The sequence below is a fragment of the Artemia sp. Qi Xiang Cuo genome, chromosome 5 (assembly GCF_049724085.1).
Source record: "Artemia sp. Qi Xiang Cuo chromosome 5, ASM4972408v1, whole genome shotgun sequence".
Classification (NCBI taxonomy): Eukaryota; Metazoa; Arthropoda; class Branchiopoda; order Anostraca; family Artemiidae; genus Artemia; species Artemia sp. Qi Xiang Cuo.
Genome location: NC_142798.1, coordinates 27,607,720 through 27,628,677, shown reverse-complemented (window position 1 = coordinate 27,628,677; position 20,958 = coordinate 27,607,720). Strand labels below are relative to the sequence as shown.

General features: G+C 39.1%; 1 protein-coding gene across 1 annotated transcript in view; it reads right to left on the bottom strand.

Moving 5' to 3' along the window:
- The window catches only part of LOC148951991 (uncharacterized), a 39,211-nt gene extending 34,765 nt beyond the window's left edge, over positions 1 to 4,446 (bottom strand). The window contains exon 1 of the mRNA XM_089088791.1: positions 4,370 to 4,446. Coding sequence (XP_088944917.1) covers positions 4,370 to 4,414 — 45 coding nt within the window. The 5' untranslated portion in view covers positions 4,415 to 4,446. The remainder of the gene's footprint in view (positions 1 to 4,369) is intronic.
- Between the last annotated feature and the right edge of the window lie 16,512 nt (positions 4,447 to 20,958).

The following is a 20,958-nucleotide window of genomic DNA, read 5'->3' as shown; positions in this document are numbered from 1 at the left end:
TGATCGTTTTTTAAATGATGCTTGGGAATCCGGCGCCCCCTTCATAGAAATGTCCCTTACCCCAAAGAAACATCCTCCACGGAAAGATTATCCCGAGTAACCCCCTCCTCAAGCCCCCCTCCCCCCCCCCTCACCAAAAAAAATTCTTCCTGAAAATGTATGTATACTTCCCAATAACCAATACAATATGCAAGCAATGGGCAAAGTTCATAACTTGCACCCCTTCCCCTGGGAACTGTGGGGGATTAAGTCATCGTAAAAGACATATTTATCAGATTTTCGACTATGCTGAACACAATGGCTATCTCAAAATTTTAATTGGGTGACTTTTAGAAAAAAATGAGCGTGGGAAGGGGCCTAGTTGCCCTCCATTTTTTGGTCACTTAAAAAGGGCACTAGAACTTTTAATTTCCGTTCAAATTAGCCCTCTTACGATATTCTAGAACCACTGGGTAAATACGATTACCCATGAAAAAAAAAAAAACAAAAACAAACAAACAAACAAACAAATAAACACGCACCCGTGATCTTTCTTCTGGCAAAAAATGCAAAATTCCACATTTTTGTAGATAGGAGCTTGAAACCTCTACAGTGAGGTTCTCTGATGCACTGAATCTGACGGTGTGATTTTCATTAAGATTCTATTACATTTAGGGGGTCTTTCCCCCTTTGTTCAAAAATCAGGCAAATTTTCTCAGGCGCATAACTTTTGATGGGTAAGATTAAACTTGATGAAACTTATATATTTGAAATCAAAATTAAAATCTGATTCTTTTGATGTATTTATTGATACCAAAATTCCGGTTTTAGAGTTTCGGTTACCATTGAGCCGGGTCGCTCCTTACTTACAGTTCGTTACCACGAACTGTTTGATATGTCTAGTATGGTTACTGTATGATGTTACCACTCCTCACAAGGCTGCTGTTGCTGCAGCAACCATGATAACTTCTCTGAAGACCAAGACTGATTTTTGTTTGTTAGCCTAATAACTAAAATATTGCCAATGCACGATGAAAAGCTTTTACAACAAACCTAAAAACTATTATTTTTTTTCTTTTTAAGCCCTAAGTTTGGTGTAATTTATTTTTCAAACGATTTTGGCAGAAATTTCGGTATTCTAGGAAGAATTACAAAAAACATTAAGTGAAAAGCACAGTTTATATAACTAGCAGGATGATCTTTCCCTATCTCACCCATTATAAAAACCCGGACCGAGGTGCGAGTGCTCCAGAGAAGGTATAAACATAAGCGGCATTAGATCTTTTCACGGGTAGACAAAGAATAATCACCTACGGAACAAGTACTGACAAAACCACTTGGCCGGCTCAACCAATCAGTGGACAATAAGTGCAGAAATAAGTGGGAGGAGCTTTTTGTTCGCACCGAGAATGAAGAGCCAGAAATCATCTGCGGTAAACTTACTGGATAATTATATAAACTGTGGTGAAAAGTGTGAGGATTAGGAAAAAATCGAATTAACTTTTAATTTGACGTTGGATGCATTATTTGTAAATTTATGTTAGCCATTAAATATATTCTTTTAAAGAAATCAAGCATTATATAAATTTAACTTGTGTGTGGTAAAAAATTTGCTTTTGTTTTTGAAACCAAGGTAAAATTTTGACAAAATCACATATTCCCGTTCACGAGCGAAAAATTGTGTTTATCAGTGTATTTTGTTACAAGTACCTTATAAGGAATGTGCTGATACATTCCCTGACCTTCAGTTAAAAATAGGAAGGGGTATGGACCCTAGAACTTAGCTGTTTGTCCATTTTTTTTTCACACATTCCTTTCTCAAGACTTCTTGGCCTCCTTTAAGCCTTTTATTTTATTTGCTTTATCTTTTATGGCAATTGGGTTCAAGTGTGGGCTCAATCAAGACTATGACTTGATGCTGCATAATTGTCGTGACCTTTTCTAATACCCCAGTTATATTTGCTCGTTTATAAAATTGGACTGTACGTGAAAGCTTAGCCTCCAAGCAAGCGAAAGCTTACAGAGGGTTAATTGTTCTGTTGAATTGCTTTTTTTAAGTGTTTTCTTTGTGTATTTTGTTGTTGTTTGTTTTCTTCAATAAACCCCGTTATTAAATTGAAAACTGGGCTTAGCGGGTGCCCTGATATCTTTTGATTCAGTGACCTACTTGGAATCTAAGTGCTTCCCAGTAAATGTGAAATTGCTGTATGTCGGAAATTGTCACAAAATCTTTCATTTTTGATCGGAGTAGGAGTTGATGAGCCCTCCTCCTGTTGCGCAAAGTCTTAGTGTTCAGCAACACATTCCAAAATGATCGGAGTAGGAGTTGATGAGCCCTCCTCCTGTTGCGCAAAGTCTTAGTGTTCAGCAACACATTCCAAAATGATCGGAGTAGGAGTTGATGAGCCCTCCTCCTGTTGCGCAAAGTCTTAGTGTTCAGCAACACATTCCAAAATGATCGGAGTAGGAGTTGATGAGCCATCCTCCTGTTGCGCAAAGTCTTAGTGTTCAGCAACACATTCCAAATACGGTTCATCTTTTACCTAGCTGAACGATCAAATTTGGAATTTGTGCTCGATTAACTGTCTATAATTGTCAGGCTATTGACGGTCAAGTGTATTATGTGTTTTGTTTGCCTTTGGCTTTCATTTTTGCGGCGGAAGGACTGTTCGAATTCAAATTCATTTAATTTTATTGTTCTGTCTCAAAGGCCGTTAAACCAACTTGTAACAAGGAGTTTCACTATCGTTCGGGTCTCGACATGTCATTCTTATAACCCTGCTTACGATCTTCAAATTCCAAAGAGTATTGAAAGAAATATCTTTAAATCAAGAGAATTGAGAGTGGGAGACCGAGGATTTTGAAAAAAAAGAAAGGAAGTTGGATTCAACATCAGAGTTTTTGTTGTGTTCTCTAAAGGGTGCTTTCCCGAAAGCACCACGTGCAGTTACATTTGAAGTTTTCTTTTATATTCCCCCCCCCTTCTCTCGTTACGGCCTTAATTGAAAACTATAATACAGAGCAACCCCCCAAAAAAAACCTGAATAAAAAGTATTCAACAATACAAATGTCAATAATCCTCAGAGTCATGGCTGATTTGTCTCATAAATAGATGGACGCCGACACGCAACCCCATCACTGGTACCTCAAAAGATACTTGAGAACTTACATCAATCCGTACTAATGTTGTAAACTTACTTTTTTTTTTAAAGCCATACAACAAACCTTTTCAACTATTTTGAAGATTTCTTCAAAACTGGAGCTGTTCTCCCCCTATCATCCATATTACATGTTTAGTCCAAATATATTATTCCATATGAAAGGATTATAGAAATTGAATTCATCCAATTCATCAGAAGAACCTCTCACGAGATTTAGCCTTAAAATTCACTATTAAGGGTTGGGGAGCCCCCTCACTCATAATTAAACCCACTCACCTTCCACCCTCCCCCAACAACTGATATACGCATTCTATATCATAGCCCTTGGTGTTGTATGGAGTATGGACTGCGTGGATTTAGGGATGCAGGCAGCACCATATGGCAGTATGGCCATTGAAACCTTGGTTCAGATTTGTTCACTTTGATATGGTCACTCCTTGGAAAAATAACAATAAAAAAAAAAACAATCATCTGCTATCAAATTTCTCGGAGCAATGCCAAATTTTGTGTTCTTACGCATATGCATTTGAGACATCCATAGGCCTACTAGGATTGTTGAACATGCGGAATACGATAATGTGATTTTCATCAAAATCGTACCTCTGTTAGGAAATGTTTCTCCCAGGCTCGTAATTCTTTGGGGTAATATCCTATTTAAAAAATCATATATATTTTAAATCAGCTAAAAGAAATTTTTATATGCATTTATTGACATTGATATTCCGTTTTTAGAGTTTTGAGTGTACATATTCATGTTGTTCTTTACATACAGTTCTTTACCACGAACTGTTTGAAGAGCCTAAGGTTGAATATAGCCGTGAGGAAATTATCATTTCATCAGCCCTCAAAAATGGCATAAATTCTACATTTACATATTGTCTAAAAATATAATAATAGTCCGTATGAGTTATATACAAAATTTTCTGGCTCTTTTGAAAATCCTAAGAATGAAGGATTCACAAATAGTTGCAAGATAACGAAAACACTATGTTCATGGAGTTTCGATCCTTTAAATACATTTTCAAGCACTTTCTTTTTTTCAAATATACTTAATTGTATTGAACTAATTCACTCCTCTTATCGATGGAATCTAATTTAGTTAAGGTTCCGTCGATTACAAAAGTAAATTGAAGGGAAATACAAAGTTTGAATTAGAGAATCCCTAAGCGTGTTTTCGTTTTATAATCACTCATTTATCCTGTTAAAATCAAGCTCTAATTGGTGCTTACCAATAGAAAGATAACAATATATCCGTATATATGAGATAAAGTCATTCCCCAGGAGTTGTTACTGTATTAAAAGCTTGAATTAAACTAAATATATCACAAGATTATTCTATTAAAATGACTAATAAAATTTCAGATAATTTAAGCATAATAATACAGGATAATTATGGGAAGGAAGCTTTCTCAACATTTCACACATCAATGATACACTTTCAGCCTCTTTATCGATCGATCAGAAAATTTGTATGCCTGATTTCAAACGTAGGTAATTAAGTATTTATTAAACTATTTTTAAAATCGAAAGTTTTTCCATTTAATATTGTCTTCTTTGATTAGAATTTGTCGGTGCTGAACAACACATAGCCTATCCAAGTCATATTGTACAAGTTGTGAGATTGAATTATGTAGAAGCTAAGCAGGCTGAAACTAAGATCCGTAACTTTTCATAAAAATGTTTTATTATATTGTTTCACTTACTATACTATAATCAGATGCATCACCAAGGGGGGGGACTCCCCCCTAAAGGTTCATAGAAAGAACTTTTTTTGGACGAAGCCCGGAAAAAGTCACTATATTTTGGTTCGAAGTGAAGCTTCTGGAAGCATTTCGTCAGGCGAAGCCCGACGAAACTTACTACTTCGCGTGCGCCAAGTCGACGGAAACTAATTGGCCCCCTAGAAAACGATTTGTCGAGCGGAGCCTTGCAAAACTTGGTATGTTGTTGGTCCAATGTAATGTCATAAAAGACTTCCGTCGAGCGAAGGATAAAGAATTTTACTGTTTCATCTGCACGAAGAAGTCGACAAAAAGCAATCGGCTCCTAGAAAATGACTCGTCGGGTGGAACCCTACAAAGCTTAATATTTGTCGGTTCAATACTGTGTTATAGAAGACTCCCGTCGGGCAAAAACAATGAAATTGACTGTTTTATCTACGCGAAGTCGACAGAAACCAATTGGCCCCCTAAAACGACTTGTCGGGGGGAGCCTTGCGAAGTTGCAAAACTTGATATTTGGCAACATGCCGGTAAGCTAGGACAATTCCAGTGACTCTACAGAGAAAGAAGTTTTTGGGGAAATTTTTTATCTCTTTCCAAAATATCTCAAGCAGCTAAAATATTTTGTTAAAACATGAGCCAAGGCCGTATCCAGGGGAGGAGGGGCTAGGGGGTTTGAACCCCCCCCCCCGAAATGTTTTCCGAATCGTAAAAATGTAACAAAAATGAATATTACAAATTTCTTTATGCTTTTTTTAAAACTTTTTGTCCCCCCCCCCCCCGAATTTTTTTTTGTAAAACCCCCGAAAAAAAAAATCCTAGATACAGTTCTGACATGAGCCCATGGAATGGCAAGTTTGTATTAAGCTTATTTGGAACTATACCTCTCTCTCTTATTGTCGAAACTCCTATAGCAAATCATATAACCGAGAGTATAAAAAAAGAAAACTGCGAGGGGAAGAAACAATTTTTAATACTAGATTCGAAAACTTCACTGCTTTGCCACATTACAAAATTGATTGAAACACTGAATAATTTGTTATTGATAAACTATGAAATGATGAAAAGATTAGGAATTTTTTTTAAAAATCTATTATTAATTTTTAATTATATATGATAAAAAGACAGGTTATTTTGAAGGGCAGTGAACATGTCCTTTTAATATGTAAACTTTTGTATTTTTTACCCAATTTAATTTTTTTTTTTTTTTTGCAGATTAGAGGACAGTCCCGGTAAGTGGTCTTCCTCGCAATTAAATCATTGGAGTCGCATGAGTCTTAGAGATGTTAGATTATACGTAAACATATATATCGTATAGCAGCATTACTATGCCTTGGATTCCTCTACACGTTTGAGCTTACTCTCTACTCTTGGGGCCCTTACTCTCTTTCTTTCGGGGTACGCTTTAAGATTGAACCGAACTGAACTTAACTAAAGCGTAACAAATTGCCTACAAACAGCAAAGAACAATTTAATTTTTAAATTACATTTCAAGTTTAATAATTTACGGACAGGTTTCTTTATAAAAGTTTTCGCATTTTTCTTAGCTTTTCGATTTTTACAATTGTTTGAAAAAAATAGAGACAAACGACTGTGATATAATCGAAGCAATATTTCAGTCATCTCTTGAGAAAGTTCCTCCTGATCCATCCTTGACAAATATTGGAGAAATATCTTCGCTCTTCTTTCTTTTTTTTATTGAGTGCACCGAGGCAGAAAGAATTGACACTTGAACTTACGTCAGGTTCCATCACTAATGAATTAGACGCTGCAATACAAGCACCAGGTGGGGTGACCAATCAACACAGGATGACCAATCAGCTACTATGGAACTAGGCTTATTAGCCAGTCAGAAAAACTCATTTCCCAGAAAGTGATAGAAACGGAATGAGTAGAATCTGAAGCCGACAGTTTACAGCAAGCTGGAATCGTAAGACTCGAGCACGATCTCGGGCTCAGGAAAGAAAAACTTTCAGACTCCAACTTTCAAAGGCTGAAGCTTATCGAACTAGAGCTATTTCATCCAAAAATAATTTTTCCAATAAACGAGGTAATCCAAACCCCAGTTGGGGTTTGTTAGATACTGGTACGAGTACGCGCACCTAGAGTATAGTGTCGAGAAGGACTTAGCCTACTGCTTTGCCTGTTCATTTCTCCAAACTGGAGCTACCTGCGATTACAGAAACAAATATTTTTCATTTAAAATAGGAATTGGAAACTGGCACAAAATGCGAAGCAAGAGCATCAAGACTTGAATGCTCGTCACTCACTAGTAGAGATGCCTTATTGAGTCCGGAACGAGCACCAAATATGGGCATAGAATACGGAACGAACTCCTTATATGGGCATAGAGTCATTAGGGAGAAAGATTACGTAATGGGGTCAATGACCTCTTTTTTCCAAGGTCGATTTATTTGATGTTTCTGTGTGTAATAACTCCGGGACGAAGGTTGCACATGCGCATTGAATTCAAACGGGAACAGTGTTATTGATCTAGGACTCGAGGGGAAAGTGGATGTCCGAGAACTTGATTGCGTAATCGAAGGGAAAGTGGATGTCCGAGAACTTGATTTACATAATCGTTAAGGGAAATTATTGACTCACAACGGTGGGAATTAAGAAACAGTAAGGCTTCTTTAATCTTAGGTCTGTGGAAGGGTGGACTTAATAAAAAATCTTGTCTTCCAAGTTGTTTTTGTAGCTTATCCTGAGACATAGCACCTGTGAACATGATTTACATAATCGCGAGGGGAAATTATTGATTCACGATGGGGGAATTAGGAAGCATTAAGGCTTCTTTAATCTTAGGTCTGAGGAAGGGGGAATTAAGAAACAAACATTTCTTCATTGTTTTTTGGTTATCTTAAACTGATAAATAGAAACTGTGAACTTGATTTACATAATCGCTAGGGGAAATTATTGATTCACGAAGGGGAGAATTAAGAAACATTAAGGCTTCTTTAATCTTAGGTCTGAGGAAGGGGGAATTAAGAAACAAACATGGCTTCATTGTTGTTTGGTTAGCTTAACCTGAGAAATTGATTTACATAATCGGCGGGTAAATTGTTGATTCAAGATGGGGGAATTCAGAAACAAAAATGCTTATTTAATCTTTAGGCCTGAAGAATTGGTGAATTAAGACAAAAAAAGGGAGTCATTGTTGTTTGGTTAGCTTAACATGAGAAATAGCACTTGTGAACTTGATTTAGATAATCGCTAGGGGACATTATTGATTCACGAAGGGGGGAATTAAGAAACATTAAGGCTTCTTTAATCTTAGGTCTGAGGGATAAACATTCTTTAGGACAGAGAGAAAAATTAATATTCTATTTTTAAATAGGGCTTCATTGATCTTTAGTGTCAGGAATCATAATTGACATCACAGGTTATCTTGGAATTATGCGGGAGTCTAAAGAGATAGAAATTCTATTTTTAAATACGGCTTCACGGAGCTTTAAGTCGGAGAGATAAATTGATATTCTAACGAAACCCTAATAGTTTAGCTAGGAAAATTTATGAGATGAAGAGATTAACGTAGGAATAGGGTTTCCTAGAAATTTGAAATGCGTTAGTGTAGAGATGTCAAACAACAGGAACACGCTGAAATTACGTTTATGGATTATTTGGGCGAAACCGTTTTATCCATTTTATGGGATTATTTTGGCGAAACAGTTTGAGCCATTTGAAAGAAGATTTTAAGAAAGGTTTTAGAAGAGAATTTGAGGGTGAAACTCTGTGGTCGTTATAATACACAAGTTCCATTTGAACAGCGTTGTGAGGTCCTCTACCCCAACCCCAAAGGGTTCCGATCCCCCACCCCAACCCCGAAGGAAGCCCCCGGTACTCAAAGGTCCCCCAAGCTCCCAAAGAGCCCCAGCCCCCCAAACGCCCTCCTCAGACCCTCAAAGGCCCTCCTCTGGTCCTCAAAGGGCCCCCGGACCCCCAAAGGGCCCCCGGACCACAGAGGCCCTCCCCCGGTCCTCAATGGTCCCCCGGGCTCCCAAAGAGCCACCGGCGCCCCCAAAGGCCCACCCAGACCCCCAAAGGCCATCCCCGGGCCCCCCAAAGGCCCATCGAGCTCCCAAACGTCCAACGGGGTCCCAACGGCCCTCCACCGGCCCCCAAGGGCTCCCCCGGTCCCCTAGAGCCCCCGCCCCCCAAACGCCCTCCTCCGACCCTCAAAGGACATCCCCGGCCCCCCCCCAAAGGCCCATCGAGCTCCCAAAGGACCAACGGGTCCCAAAGGCCCTCCACCGGTCCCCAAATGTCTCCCCAGGCACCCAAAGGCCCTCCCTGTGCCACAAAGGCCCCCCAAGCTCCCAAAGGACCACCGGCGCCCCCAAAGGCCCACCCAGACCCCCAAAGGACACCGCCGGGCCCCCCACAGGCCCATCGAGCTCCCAAACGCCCCACCGAGCCCCACCCGGCCGGCCCCCGCCCCCAAATATCCCTCCGGACCCCCAAACGCCCTCCCTGTGCCCCAAAGGCCCACCGGGCCCCAAATGTCCCGCCGGCCCCCCCAAGGCCCGCCCGGGGCCCCCCCCCCGGGCACCCGTCGTTCGGTGATGTGTGTTGTCTGAAACCTATGATTTGGGATGTGTAGTTTGCTACTTCAGGCTTTTCTGAGCTTAGGTTTCCTAGTATTTCCTAGGTGAATGTTGTCTGAAACCAATAGTTTGGGATGTGTAGTTTGCTATTTTTGACTTTTCTGAGCTAGGTTTATTAGTCTTTCGTTGGTGTATGTTGACTGAAACCGATGATTTGGGATATGTAGTGTGCTATTGTTGACTTTTCTGAGCTGGATTTCTGAGTCTTTCAGAGGTGTGTGTTGTCTGAAACCTAGGATTTGGGATGGGTTGATTGGTACTTTTGACTTTTCTGAGCTTGATTTCTTAGCCTTTCATAGGTGTTTGTTGTCTGAAAGATATAGTTTGGGATGACTAGTTTGCTATTTTTGACTTTTCTGAGCTAGGTTTCTTAGCCATTCATAGGTGAGTGTTGTCTGAAACCTAGGATTTGGGATATGTAATTTGCTATTTCCGACTTTTCATAACCGGATTTCTTAGTCTTTCGTCGGTGTGTGGTGTCTGAAACCTATGATTTAGGATGTGTGGGGTGCTTTTGTCTGAAATTTCTGAACTGGATTTCTGAACCATTCGTTGGTGAGTGTGGCCTGAAACCTGTTATTTGGGAGTGTTATATGGCTCATTTTGTATTTTATGAGAAGGAGTTCTTAGCACTTCTAAGGTGTGTGCTGACTGTATACTCTGAGTCTGGGAATGTAGTTTGATGTTATGGCTTTTCAGATATAGGATTAGTAGTCACTGATATGTGTGTGTTGTCTGAAACTTCAACTTTGGGATGACTAGTTGGCTATTTAAGACTTTTCTGAGCTAAGCTTTCTTAGTATTTCGTAGGTGAATGCTGTCTGAAACCTATAGTTTGGGGTATGTAAATTACTATTTCGGGCTTTTCTGAGTTGGATTTCTTAGTCTTTCATAGGCGTGTGGTGTCTGAAACCTATGATTTGGGAATGTGTAATTTGCTATTTTCGACTTTTCTGAGCTAGGTTTCTTAGCCTTTCATAGGTATGTGTTGTCAGAACATTATGATTTGGGATGTGTAGTTTGCTATTTCAGGCTTTTCTGAGCTAAGGTTTTCTAGTATTTAGTAGGTGACTGTTGCCTGAAACCAATAGTTTGGGATGAGTTGTTTGCTATTTTGACTTTTCCGAGCTATGTTTCTTAGTCTTTAGTTGGTGTGTGTTGAGTGAAACCTATGATTTGGGATATGTAGTTTTATACTTTTTAATGTTCTGAGCTGGATTTCTTAGTCTTTATTAGGTGTTTCTTGTCTGAAACATATGATTTTTGATGTGTGGATTGCTAATTTTGACTTTTCTGAGATGGATTTCTTAGCAATTCAGAGGTGTGTGCTGTCTGAAACCTAGATTTTGGGACCACTAGTGTGATATTTTTGAATTTTATGAGCTATGTTTCGTAGACGTTCTCAGGTGAGTAGTGACTGAAAACTATGACTTGGGAAATGTACTTTGTTATTTTTGACCTTTCATAAAAGGATTTCTTAGAATTTCATTGGTGTGTGGTGTCTGAAACATAGGATTTTGGATGAGTGGGTTGCTATTTTTTTAATTTTCTGAGCAGGATTTCTTAGCCATTCTTAGGTGTGTGTTGACTGAAACCTATGATTTGGGATGGTTAATTTGTTATTTTTGACTTTTCTGAGCTAGATTTCTTAGCCTTTCATAGGTGTGTCCTTTCAGAAAATTATGATTTGGGGGGTATAGTTTGCTTTTTGGACTTTTCAGAGCTAGGATTCTTGGTCACTCATAGGTGTTTGTTGTCTGAAACTTTGATTTTGGGATGAGTACTTGGCTATTTCAGACTTTTCTAACCTAAGGTTTCTTAGTATTTCGTAGGTGAATACTGTCTGAAACTTATGATTTGGGATATATAAATTACTATTTCGGGCTTTTCTGAGTCGGATTTCTTAGTCTTTCATAGGTGTGTGTTGTCTGAAACCTAAGATTTGTGTTTGTTTTTGTTCTAATTTTTACTTTTATGAGCTTAATTTATTAGACATTAAAAGGTGTTTGTATTCTGAAACCTATAGTTTGTGATGTCTTGTGTGCTATTTTTGACTGTTCAGAGCTAGTTTTCTTATCAGTTCATAGGTGAATGTTGTCTGAAACCTCTGATTTGGGATATGTAAATTACTATTTCTGGCTTTTCTAAGCTAGATTTCTTAGTCTTTCGTTGGTGTGTGTTGTCTGAAACCTATGATTTGGGATGGGTGGATTACTACTTTTGACTTGTCTGAACTGGATTTCTTAGCCTTTCAGAGGTGTTTGTTGTCAGAAACCTAGATTTTGTGATGAATAGTTTTCTTTTTTTGACTTTTTTGAGCTAGATTTCTCAGCCTTTCATAGGTGTGGCCTTTCAGAAACCTATGATTTGGGATATAAAGATTTATATTTTTGACTTTTCTGGGCTGGATTTATTAGCCTTTCTTAGGTGTGTGTTGACTGAAACCTATGATTGAGATGAGTGGTTTGCTATTTTTGTCTTTTCTGAGCTAGTTTTCTTCACACAAAAACTTACACACACACACACACACACACACACGAACACTTACACACACACACACGTCAAAACTTACACACACAAAATCTTAGACACACAAAAACTTACACACACACACACACAAAAACTAACACACACACGCAAAAACTTACACCCACACGCAAAAACTTACATTCACACAAAAACTTATATTTGCACAAAAACTTACACACACACTAACACTCACACACACACACACAAACATACACATACACACAAAAACATAAACACACACACTAAAAAAAATGCACACACACACACACACACACACACACACACACACACACACACACACATAAACCAACAAAAATAACACATGCACTAGAATACTAAAAATCACAAAAAATATAACAATCACACAAAAAATAACACACACACAAAATCTTACACGCACACACAAAAACTTACACACACACACTAAAACTAACACACACACACAAAAACTTACACACACATACACATAAAAACTTACACACACACACATGAAAAATTACATACACACACACACTAAAACTTACACACACACATTCCAAAACTGACACGCACACAAAAACTTACACACACACACACACACAAAAACTTACACATGAACACAAAAACTTACATGCACACAAAAACTTACATGCACACAAAAACTTACACACACACACACACACACACACACACACACACACACACACACACACACACACACACACACACACACACAAACACACACACACACACACAAACACACACACACACACACACACACACACACACACACACACACACACACACACACACACACACACACACACACTCACACACACACACACACGAAACACACACACACACACACACCAAAACTCACACACACACAAAAACTTACACACACACACACACACACAAAAACTTACACATGCACACGAAAACTTACAGTCACAAAAAAACTTTCATTCACACAAAAACTTACACACACACACACACACACACACACAAAACTCACACACACACACACACACGAAAACTAACAAACACACGCCAAAACTTGCACACACACACAAACTAACACACACACACACACACAAAAACTTACACATGAACACAAAAAAAAAACAAACACAAACTCACAAAAACTAACACACACACACACACACACACACACACACAAAACTTACACACACACACACGAATAAACACACACAAACGCCAAAACTTACACACACACAAAATAACAAACACACACAAACAAACACACACACACAGCAAAACGAACCCCAAATACACACACACACAAACACACACACAAACTTACCCCCACAAAAAAACACCAATCAAAAACATCAATCCAGAATACACAAAAACCAACATAAAAACAAAAAAAAAAACTTAAAAAAAAAACAACAAACTATAAAGAATAACCGAAATAAAATGCACGCACAAAAAATTAAACGCACACAAAAACTTACATACACACACAAAACTTACACACACACAAAAAAACTTACACACACACAAAAACTTACACACACACACACACACACACACACACACACACACACACACACACACACACACACACACACACAAACACAATCACACTAAAACAAACAATCACACAAAAACACACACACACACACACACTACAAAACTTACACACACAAAATCTTAGACACACAAAAACTAACACACACACACACACAAAAACTAAGACCCACACACAAAAACTAAAATGCACACAAAAACTTACAATCACACAAAATCTTACATGCACACACAAACTAACAAAAACGCACAAAAACTTACACACACACACAAACACAAACACACACACACACGAACACAAACGCACACACACAAAAACATACACACACACACGCCAAAACTTACATACACACAAAAACTTACACACTTACCATATCATAGTTACAGTGTCTTAATTTTTCAAATTTCATTTTGAATTTCTATCGTGAAATGCAAGAGTTGGAATATTTCAGTAGTGACTTGTTGTGCTCTACCTTCTCACAGTTACATTCTCTTGATTTTTCGAAGTTCATTTTGAATTTCTGTCATGAAATGCAAGAGTTGAAAAATTGGGGTCTTAGTCTAACAGGCCGAAAGGTGGAAATCCACTAGCTCAGTATTGGGGTCCCAGTCCACCAGCCTGAACGGTGGAAATTCACTAGCTCAGAATTGGGGTCTTAGTCCACCAGCCTGAATGGTGGAAATCCACTAGCTCAATATTGGGGTCTCAGCCCACCAGTCTGAATGATGGACATTCACTGTTTAAGTTAGGTTAGGTTATCTTATCATGAGCGCTCATGATAAGTTAACCTAACCTTTTCCGGCGAGTATGGTTAGGTTAGACTAGATTAAGTTAGGTTAGGTTAAGTTAGGTTAGGTTAGCCCATGTACGCTTCACTTAGGTTAGCTTAGGTTTGGTGAGAGACAGGCAAAAAGTTAGGTGTATGATTAGTTTAGGTGAGGTTGGATTAAATTATGTTAGGTTTTTCCGGCGAGTATGGTTAGGTTAGACTAGATTAAGTTAGGTTAGGTTAAGTTAGGTTAGGTTAGCCCATGTACGCTTCACTTAGGTTAGCTGAGGTTTGGTGAGAGACAGGCAAAAAATTAGGTGTATGATTAGGTTCGGTTAGGTTAGATTAAATTCGGTGCGGTTAAGTTAGGTTAGGCTAGGTTAGCCTACGTCCGCCCCCGAACGTAGGCTAACCTTGCCTAACATAACTTAACCTAACCTAATTTAATCTAACCTAACCTAATCATACACCTAATGTTTGGCTGTCTCTCACCTAACCTAAGCTAACCTAAGTGAAGCGTACATGGGCTAACCTAACCTAACTTAACCTAACCTAACTTAAACTGGTCTAACCTAAAAATACTCGCCGGACAAACCTAACATAAATTAAACCAACCTAACCTCAACTAATTATACACCTAACTTTTTGCCTGTCTCTCACCAAACCTAAGCTAACCTAAGTGAAGCGTACATGGGCTAACCTAACCTAACTTAACCTAACCTAACTTAATCTAGTCTAACCTAACCATACTCGCCGGAAAAGGTTAGGTTAACTTATCATGAGCGCTCATGATAAGTTAACCTAACCTAACTTAAACAGTGAATTTCCATCATTCAGACTGGTGGGCTGAGATCCCCAATATTGAGCTAGTGGATTTCCACTATTCAGGCTGGTGGACTATGACCCCAATTCTGAGCTAGTGCATTTCCACCGTTCAGGCTGGTGGACTGGGACCCCACTACTGAGCTAGTGGATTTCCACCATTCAGGCTGGTGGACTAAGACCCCAATTTTTCAACTCTTGCATTTCATGACAGAAAATCAAAATGAACTTCGAAAAATCAAGAGAATGTAACTGTGAGAAGGTAAAGCATAACAAGTCACTAGTGAATTATTCCAACTCTTGCATCTCACGACAGAAATTCCAAATGAAATTTGAAAAATTAAGAGAATGTAACTGTGATATGGTAAGTGTGTAAGTTTTTGTGCGTGTGTAAGTTTTGGCGTGTGTGTGTGTAAGTTTTGGTGTGTGTGAGTTAGTGTTCGTGTGTGTGTGTGTTAGTTTTTGTGTGTGTGTGTGTGTGTTTGTGCGTGTGTGTAAGTTTTTGTGTGTAAGTTTTTGTGTGCATGTAAGTTTTTGTGTGCATGTAAGTTTTTGTGTGTGGGTGTATGTTTGTGTGTGTGTGTGTGTGTAAGTTTTTGTGTGTCTAAGCTTTTGTGTGTGTGTGTGTAAGTTTTTACGTGTGTGTGTGTGTGTGTGTAAGTTTTTGTGTGCATGTAAGTTTTCTTGTGAATGTGTAAGTGTTTGTGAGTGTGTTTGTGTGTGTGTGTGTGTGTGTGTTTGTGTTTGTGTGTGTTTGTGTTTGTTTGTGTATTTTTTTTTGTGTGTGTTTTAGTTTGTGTGTGTGTTTGTTAGTTTTTGTGCGTGTGTGTAATTTTTTGTGTGTGTGTAAGTTTTTTTGTGTATGTAATTTTTTGTGTTCATGTAAGTTTTTGAATGTGGGTGTTCGTTTTTGTGTGTATGTGTAAGTTTTTGTGTGTGTTAGCTTTTTTGTGTGTGTTTGTTATTTTTTTTGTGTTTGTTTTTTAGTTTGTGTGTGTGTTTGTGTGTGTGTGTAATTTTTTTGTGTGTGTGTTTTTTTTTCGGTTTGTGTGTGTGTGTGTGTGTGTGTATGTTTTTGTGTGTGTATTTGTTTTCGTCTGTTTATGTTTTTTCGTTTGTGTTTGTTTAATTTGTGTGTGTGTGTGTGTGTGTTTGTTTTTGTTTGTTGGTTTGCGTGTGGTTGTGTTTTTTTTGTTTTGTGTTTTTTTATTTTTTTTTGTGTGTGTGTGTGTGTGTATGATTGGTTTGATGTGATTTTTTTTGGTTGTGTATTTATTTTCTCGTGTGTGTGTGTGTGTGTGTGAGTTTTGTGTGTGTGTGTGTGTGTGTGTGTGTAATTTTTTTTGTGCTTGTTATTGTTTGTTTGAATTTAAGTTTTAATATGAATGTGTAAGTTTTTTTTTGTGTGTGTGTGTGTGTATGTTTTTGTGTGTGTGTAAGTTTTGGCGTGTGTTTTTTAGTTTTTTTGTGTTTGTGTTTTTGTTTTTTTTTTTGTTTTTTTTTTTTTGTTGTATTGTTTTTGTTTGTTTGTTTGTGTTTTGGGGTTTTTGTGTATGTGTGTGTGATTATGTGTGTGTGTAAGTTTTTTTGTGCATTTTTGTTTTCGTGTGCATGTTAGTTTTCGTGTGCATGTTTAAGTTTTTGTGTGTGTGTGTGTGTATAAGTTTTTGTGTGTATGTAAGTGTTGGCATGTGTGTGTGTATGTTTTCGTGTTTGTGTGTTTGTATGTGGTCTTGTGTGTTTGGTTTTGTGTTTGTGTGTGTGTGTGTGTGTAATTTTTCGTGTGTGAGTGTAATCTTTCTTTTGAGTGTTTTATTGTTAGTGACTGCGTTAATTTGATTGTGTGTGTGTATTAGAGATTGTTAATGAAATTTTTTTATAGCATTTAATTTTTCTTGTGCATGTGTAATTTGTTTGTGTGTTTGTGTGTGTGTGTGTGTGTGTGTGTGTGTGAATAAGTGTTCGTGTGTGTGTGTAAGTTTTTGTGTGTGTGTGTGAGTTTTTTTGTGTGTGTGTAAGTTTTAGTGTGTGTGTAAGTTTTTGTGTACATGTAAGTTTTTGTGTGCATGTAAGTTTTTGCGTCTGGGTGTAAGTTTTTGAGTGTGGGTGTTAGTTTTTGTGTGTGTGTGTGTGTGTAAGTTTGTTTGTGTCTAATCTTTTTTTTGTTTTAGTGTTTACGTGTGTGTGTGTGTGTGTAATTGGGCGTGTGTGTGTGTGTGTGTGTGTGTAAGTTTTCGTGTGTAGAAAACTATGTCAGAAAAGACAAAAATATAACAAAACACATCTCTATAATAGGTTTCAGTCAACACACACCTATGACAGGCTAATAAATTCAGCCCAGAAAAGTCAAAAATAGCAAACTACATAACCCAAATCATATGTTTCAGACAGGAAACACCAACGAAAGACTAAGAAATCCAGCTCAGAAAAGTCAAAAGTAGCAATCCATCCATCCCAAATCATAGGTTTCAGACAACACACACCAACGAAAGACTAAGAAATCTAGCTTAGAAAAGCCCGAAATAGTAATTTACATATCCCAAATCATAGGTTTCAGACAACATTCACCTATGAACGGCTAAGAAACCTAGCTCAGAAAAGTCAAAAATAGAAAACTAGTCATCCCAAACTATAGGTTTCAGACAACAAACACCTATGAAAGTCTAAGAAATTCAGCTCAGAAAAGTCAAAATTAGCAATCCACCCATCCCAAATCATAGGTTTCAGACAACACACACCTATGAAAGACTAAGAAATCCAACTCAGAAAAGCCCGGAATAGTAATTTATATATCCCAAATCATAAGTTTCAGACATCATTCACCTACGAAATACTAAGAAACCTTATCTCAGAAAAGTCTGAAATAGCCAAGTACTCATTCCAAACTCGAAGTTTCAGACAACAAACACCTATGAGTGACTAAGAATCCTAGCTCTGAAAAGTCCAAAAAGCAAACTAGATCTCTAAAATCATAATTTTCTGAAAGAACACACCTATGAAAGGCTAAGAAATCTAGCTCAGACAAGTCAAAAATAGCAAATTAACCACCCCAAATCATAGGTTTCAGTCAACACACACCTACGAATGGCTAAGAAATCCTGCTCAGTAAAGAAAAAAAAAAGCAAACTACTCACCCCAAATCATAGATTTCAGAAATCACACACCTACGAAAGACTAAGAAATTCAGCTATGAATAGTCAAAAATAGAAAATTACATATTCCAAATCATAGGTTTCAGACAACACTCACCTATGAACGGCTAAGAAACCTAGCTCAGAAAAGTCAAAAATAGCAAACTAGTCATCCCAAACTATAGGTTTCAGACAACAAACACCTATGAAAGGCTAAGAAATCCAGCTCAGAAAAATCAAAAGTAGCAATCAACCCATCCCAAATCATAGGTTTCAGACAACACACACCTATGAAAGACTAAGAAATCCAGCTCATAAAAGTCAAAAATATCAAACTACATATCCCAAATCATAGGTTTCAGTCAACACACACCAACGAAAGACTAAGAAACCTAGCTCAGAAAAGTCAAAATAGCAAACTAATCATCCCAAACTATTGGTTTCAGACAACATTCACCTACGAAATACTAGAAAACCTTAGCTCAGAAAAGCCTGAAATAGCAAACTACACATCCCAAATCAGAATGTTCTGACAACACATACCTATGTAAGGCTAAGAAAACTAGCTCAGAAAAGTCGAAAATAGCAAATTAAACATTCCCAAATCATAGGTTTCAGACACCACACGCCTATGAAAGACTAAGAAATCCAACTCCGAAAAGCCCGAAATAGTAATTTACATATCCCAAACTATAGGTTTCAGACAGCATTCACCTACAAAATACTAAGAAATCTTAGCTCAGAAAAGTCTTAAATAGCCAACTACTCATCCCAAACTCGATGTTTCAGACAACAAACACATATGAGTGACTAATAATCCTAGCTCTTAAATTCCATAATAGCAAATGACTTTCCACGACTCGGCTTATTCATTCAACACACACCTACTGAGTGCTAAGAAATCCATCAAAGTTATGTAACAAATAGCAATTGACCAATAACAAAAAATAGGTTTCAGTCCACACACAGCTATTAAACGCTCAGAAATCCAGCTCAGAAAATTCAGAACATAGCAACCCCCACATCCTAAATCATAGGTTTCAGACACCACACATCTACGAGAGACTAAGAAATCCGGTTATGAAAAGTCGGAAATAGCAAATTACATATCCCAAATCCTAGGTTTCAGACAACACTCACCTATGAACGGCTAAGAAACCTAGCTCAGAAAAGTCGAAAATAGCAAACTAGACATCCCAAACTATAGCTTTCAGACAACAAACACCTATGAAAGGCTAAGAAATCTATCTCAGAAAAGTCAGAAGTACCAATCAACCTATCCCAAATCCTAGGTTTCAGACAACACACATCTATGAAAGACTAAGAAATCCAGCCCAGAAAAGTCAAAAATAGCAAACTACATATCCCAAATCATCGGTTTCAGTTAACATACACCAACGAAAGACTAAGAAACCTAGCTCAGAAAAGTCAAAAATAGCAAACTACACATCCCAAACTATTGGTTTCAGACAACATTCACCTAGGAAATACTAGGAAACCTTAGCTCAGAAAAGCCTGAAGTAGCAAACTAAACATCCCAAATCCTAGGTTTCAGACAACACACATCAACGAAAGACGGGTGCACGGGGGGGGGCCACAGGGAGGGCCTTTGGGGGTCCGGAGGGACATTTGGGGACCGGTGGGCCTGTGGGGCACACGGAGGGACGTTGGGGGTCCGGCGGGACATTTGGGGGCGGGGGGCGGGCCTTTGGGGGTCCTTTGGTCCTTTGGGCGCTCGTTGGGCCTTGGGGGGGCACGGGGGTGTCCTTTGGGGGTCTGGGTGGGCCTTTGGGGGCGCCGGTGGCCCTTTGGGAGCTGGGGGGGCCGTTGTGGCACAGGGAGGGCCTTTGGGTGCCTGGGGAGACATTTGGGGACCGGTGGAGGGCCTTTGGGACCCGTTGGTCCTTTGGGAGCTCGATGGGCCTTTGGGGGGGGGGGGGCCGGGGATGTCCTTTGAGGGTCTGAGGAGGGCGTTTGGGGGGCTGGGGCTCTATGGGACCTTGGGAGACCTTTGGGGCCCGTGTCGGGCCTTTGGGACCCCGTTGGTCCTTAGGGAGCTCGATGGTCCTTTGGGGGGCCCGGGGATGGCCTTGGGGGGTCTGGGTGGGCTTTTGGGGGCGCCGGTGGCTCTTTGGGAGCCCGGGGGACCATTGAGGACCGGGGGAGGGCCTCTGTGGTCCGGGGGCCCTTTGGGGGTCCGGGGGCCCTTTGAGGACCAGAGGAGGGCCTTTGAGGGTCTGAGGAGGGCGTTTGGGGGGCTGGGGCTCTTTGGGAGCTTGGGGGACCTTTGAGTACCGGGGGCTTCCTTCGGGGTTGGGGTGGGGGATCGGAACCCTTTGGGGTTGGGGTAGAGGACCTCACAACACTGTTCAAATGGAACTTGTGTATTATAACGACCACAGAGTTTCACCCTCAAATTCTCTTCTAAAACCTTTCTTAAAATCTTCTTTCAAATGGCTCAAACTGTTTCGCCAAAATAATCCCATAAAATGGATAAAACGGTTTCGCCCAAATAATCCCTAAACGTACTTTCAGCGTGTTCCCTGTGTTTGACATCTCTACGCTAACGCATTTCAAATTTCTAGGAAACCCTTTCCTACGTTAATCTCTTCATCTCATAAATTTTCCTAGCTAAACTATTAGGGTTTCGTTAGAATATCAATTTATCTCTCCGACTTAAAGCTCCGTGAAGCAGTATTTAAAAA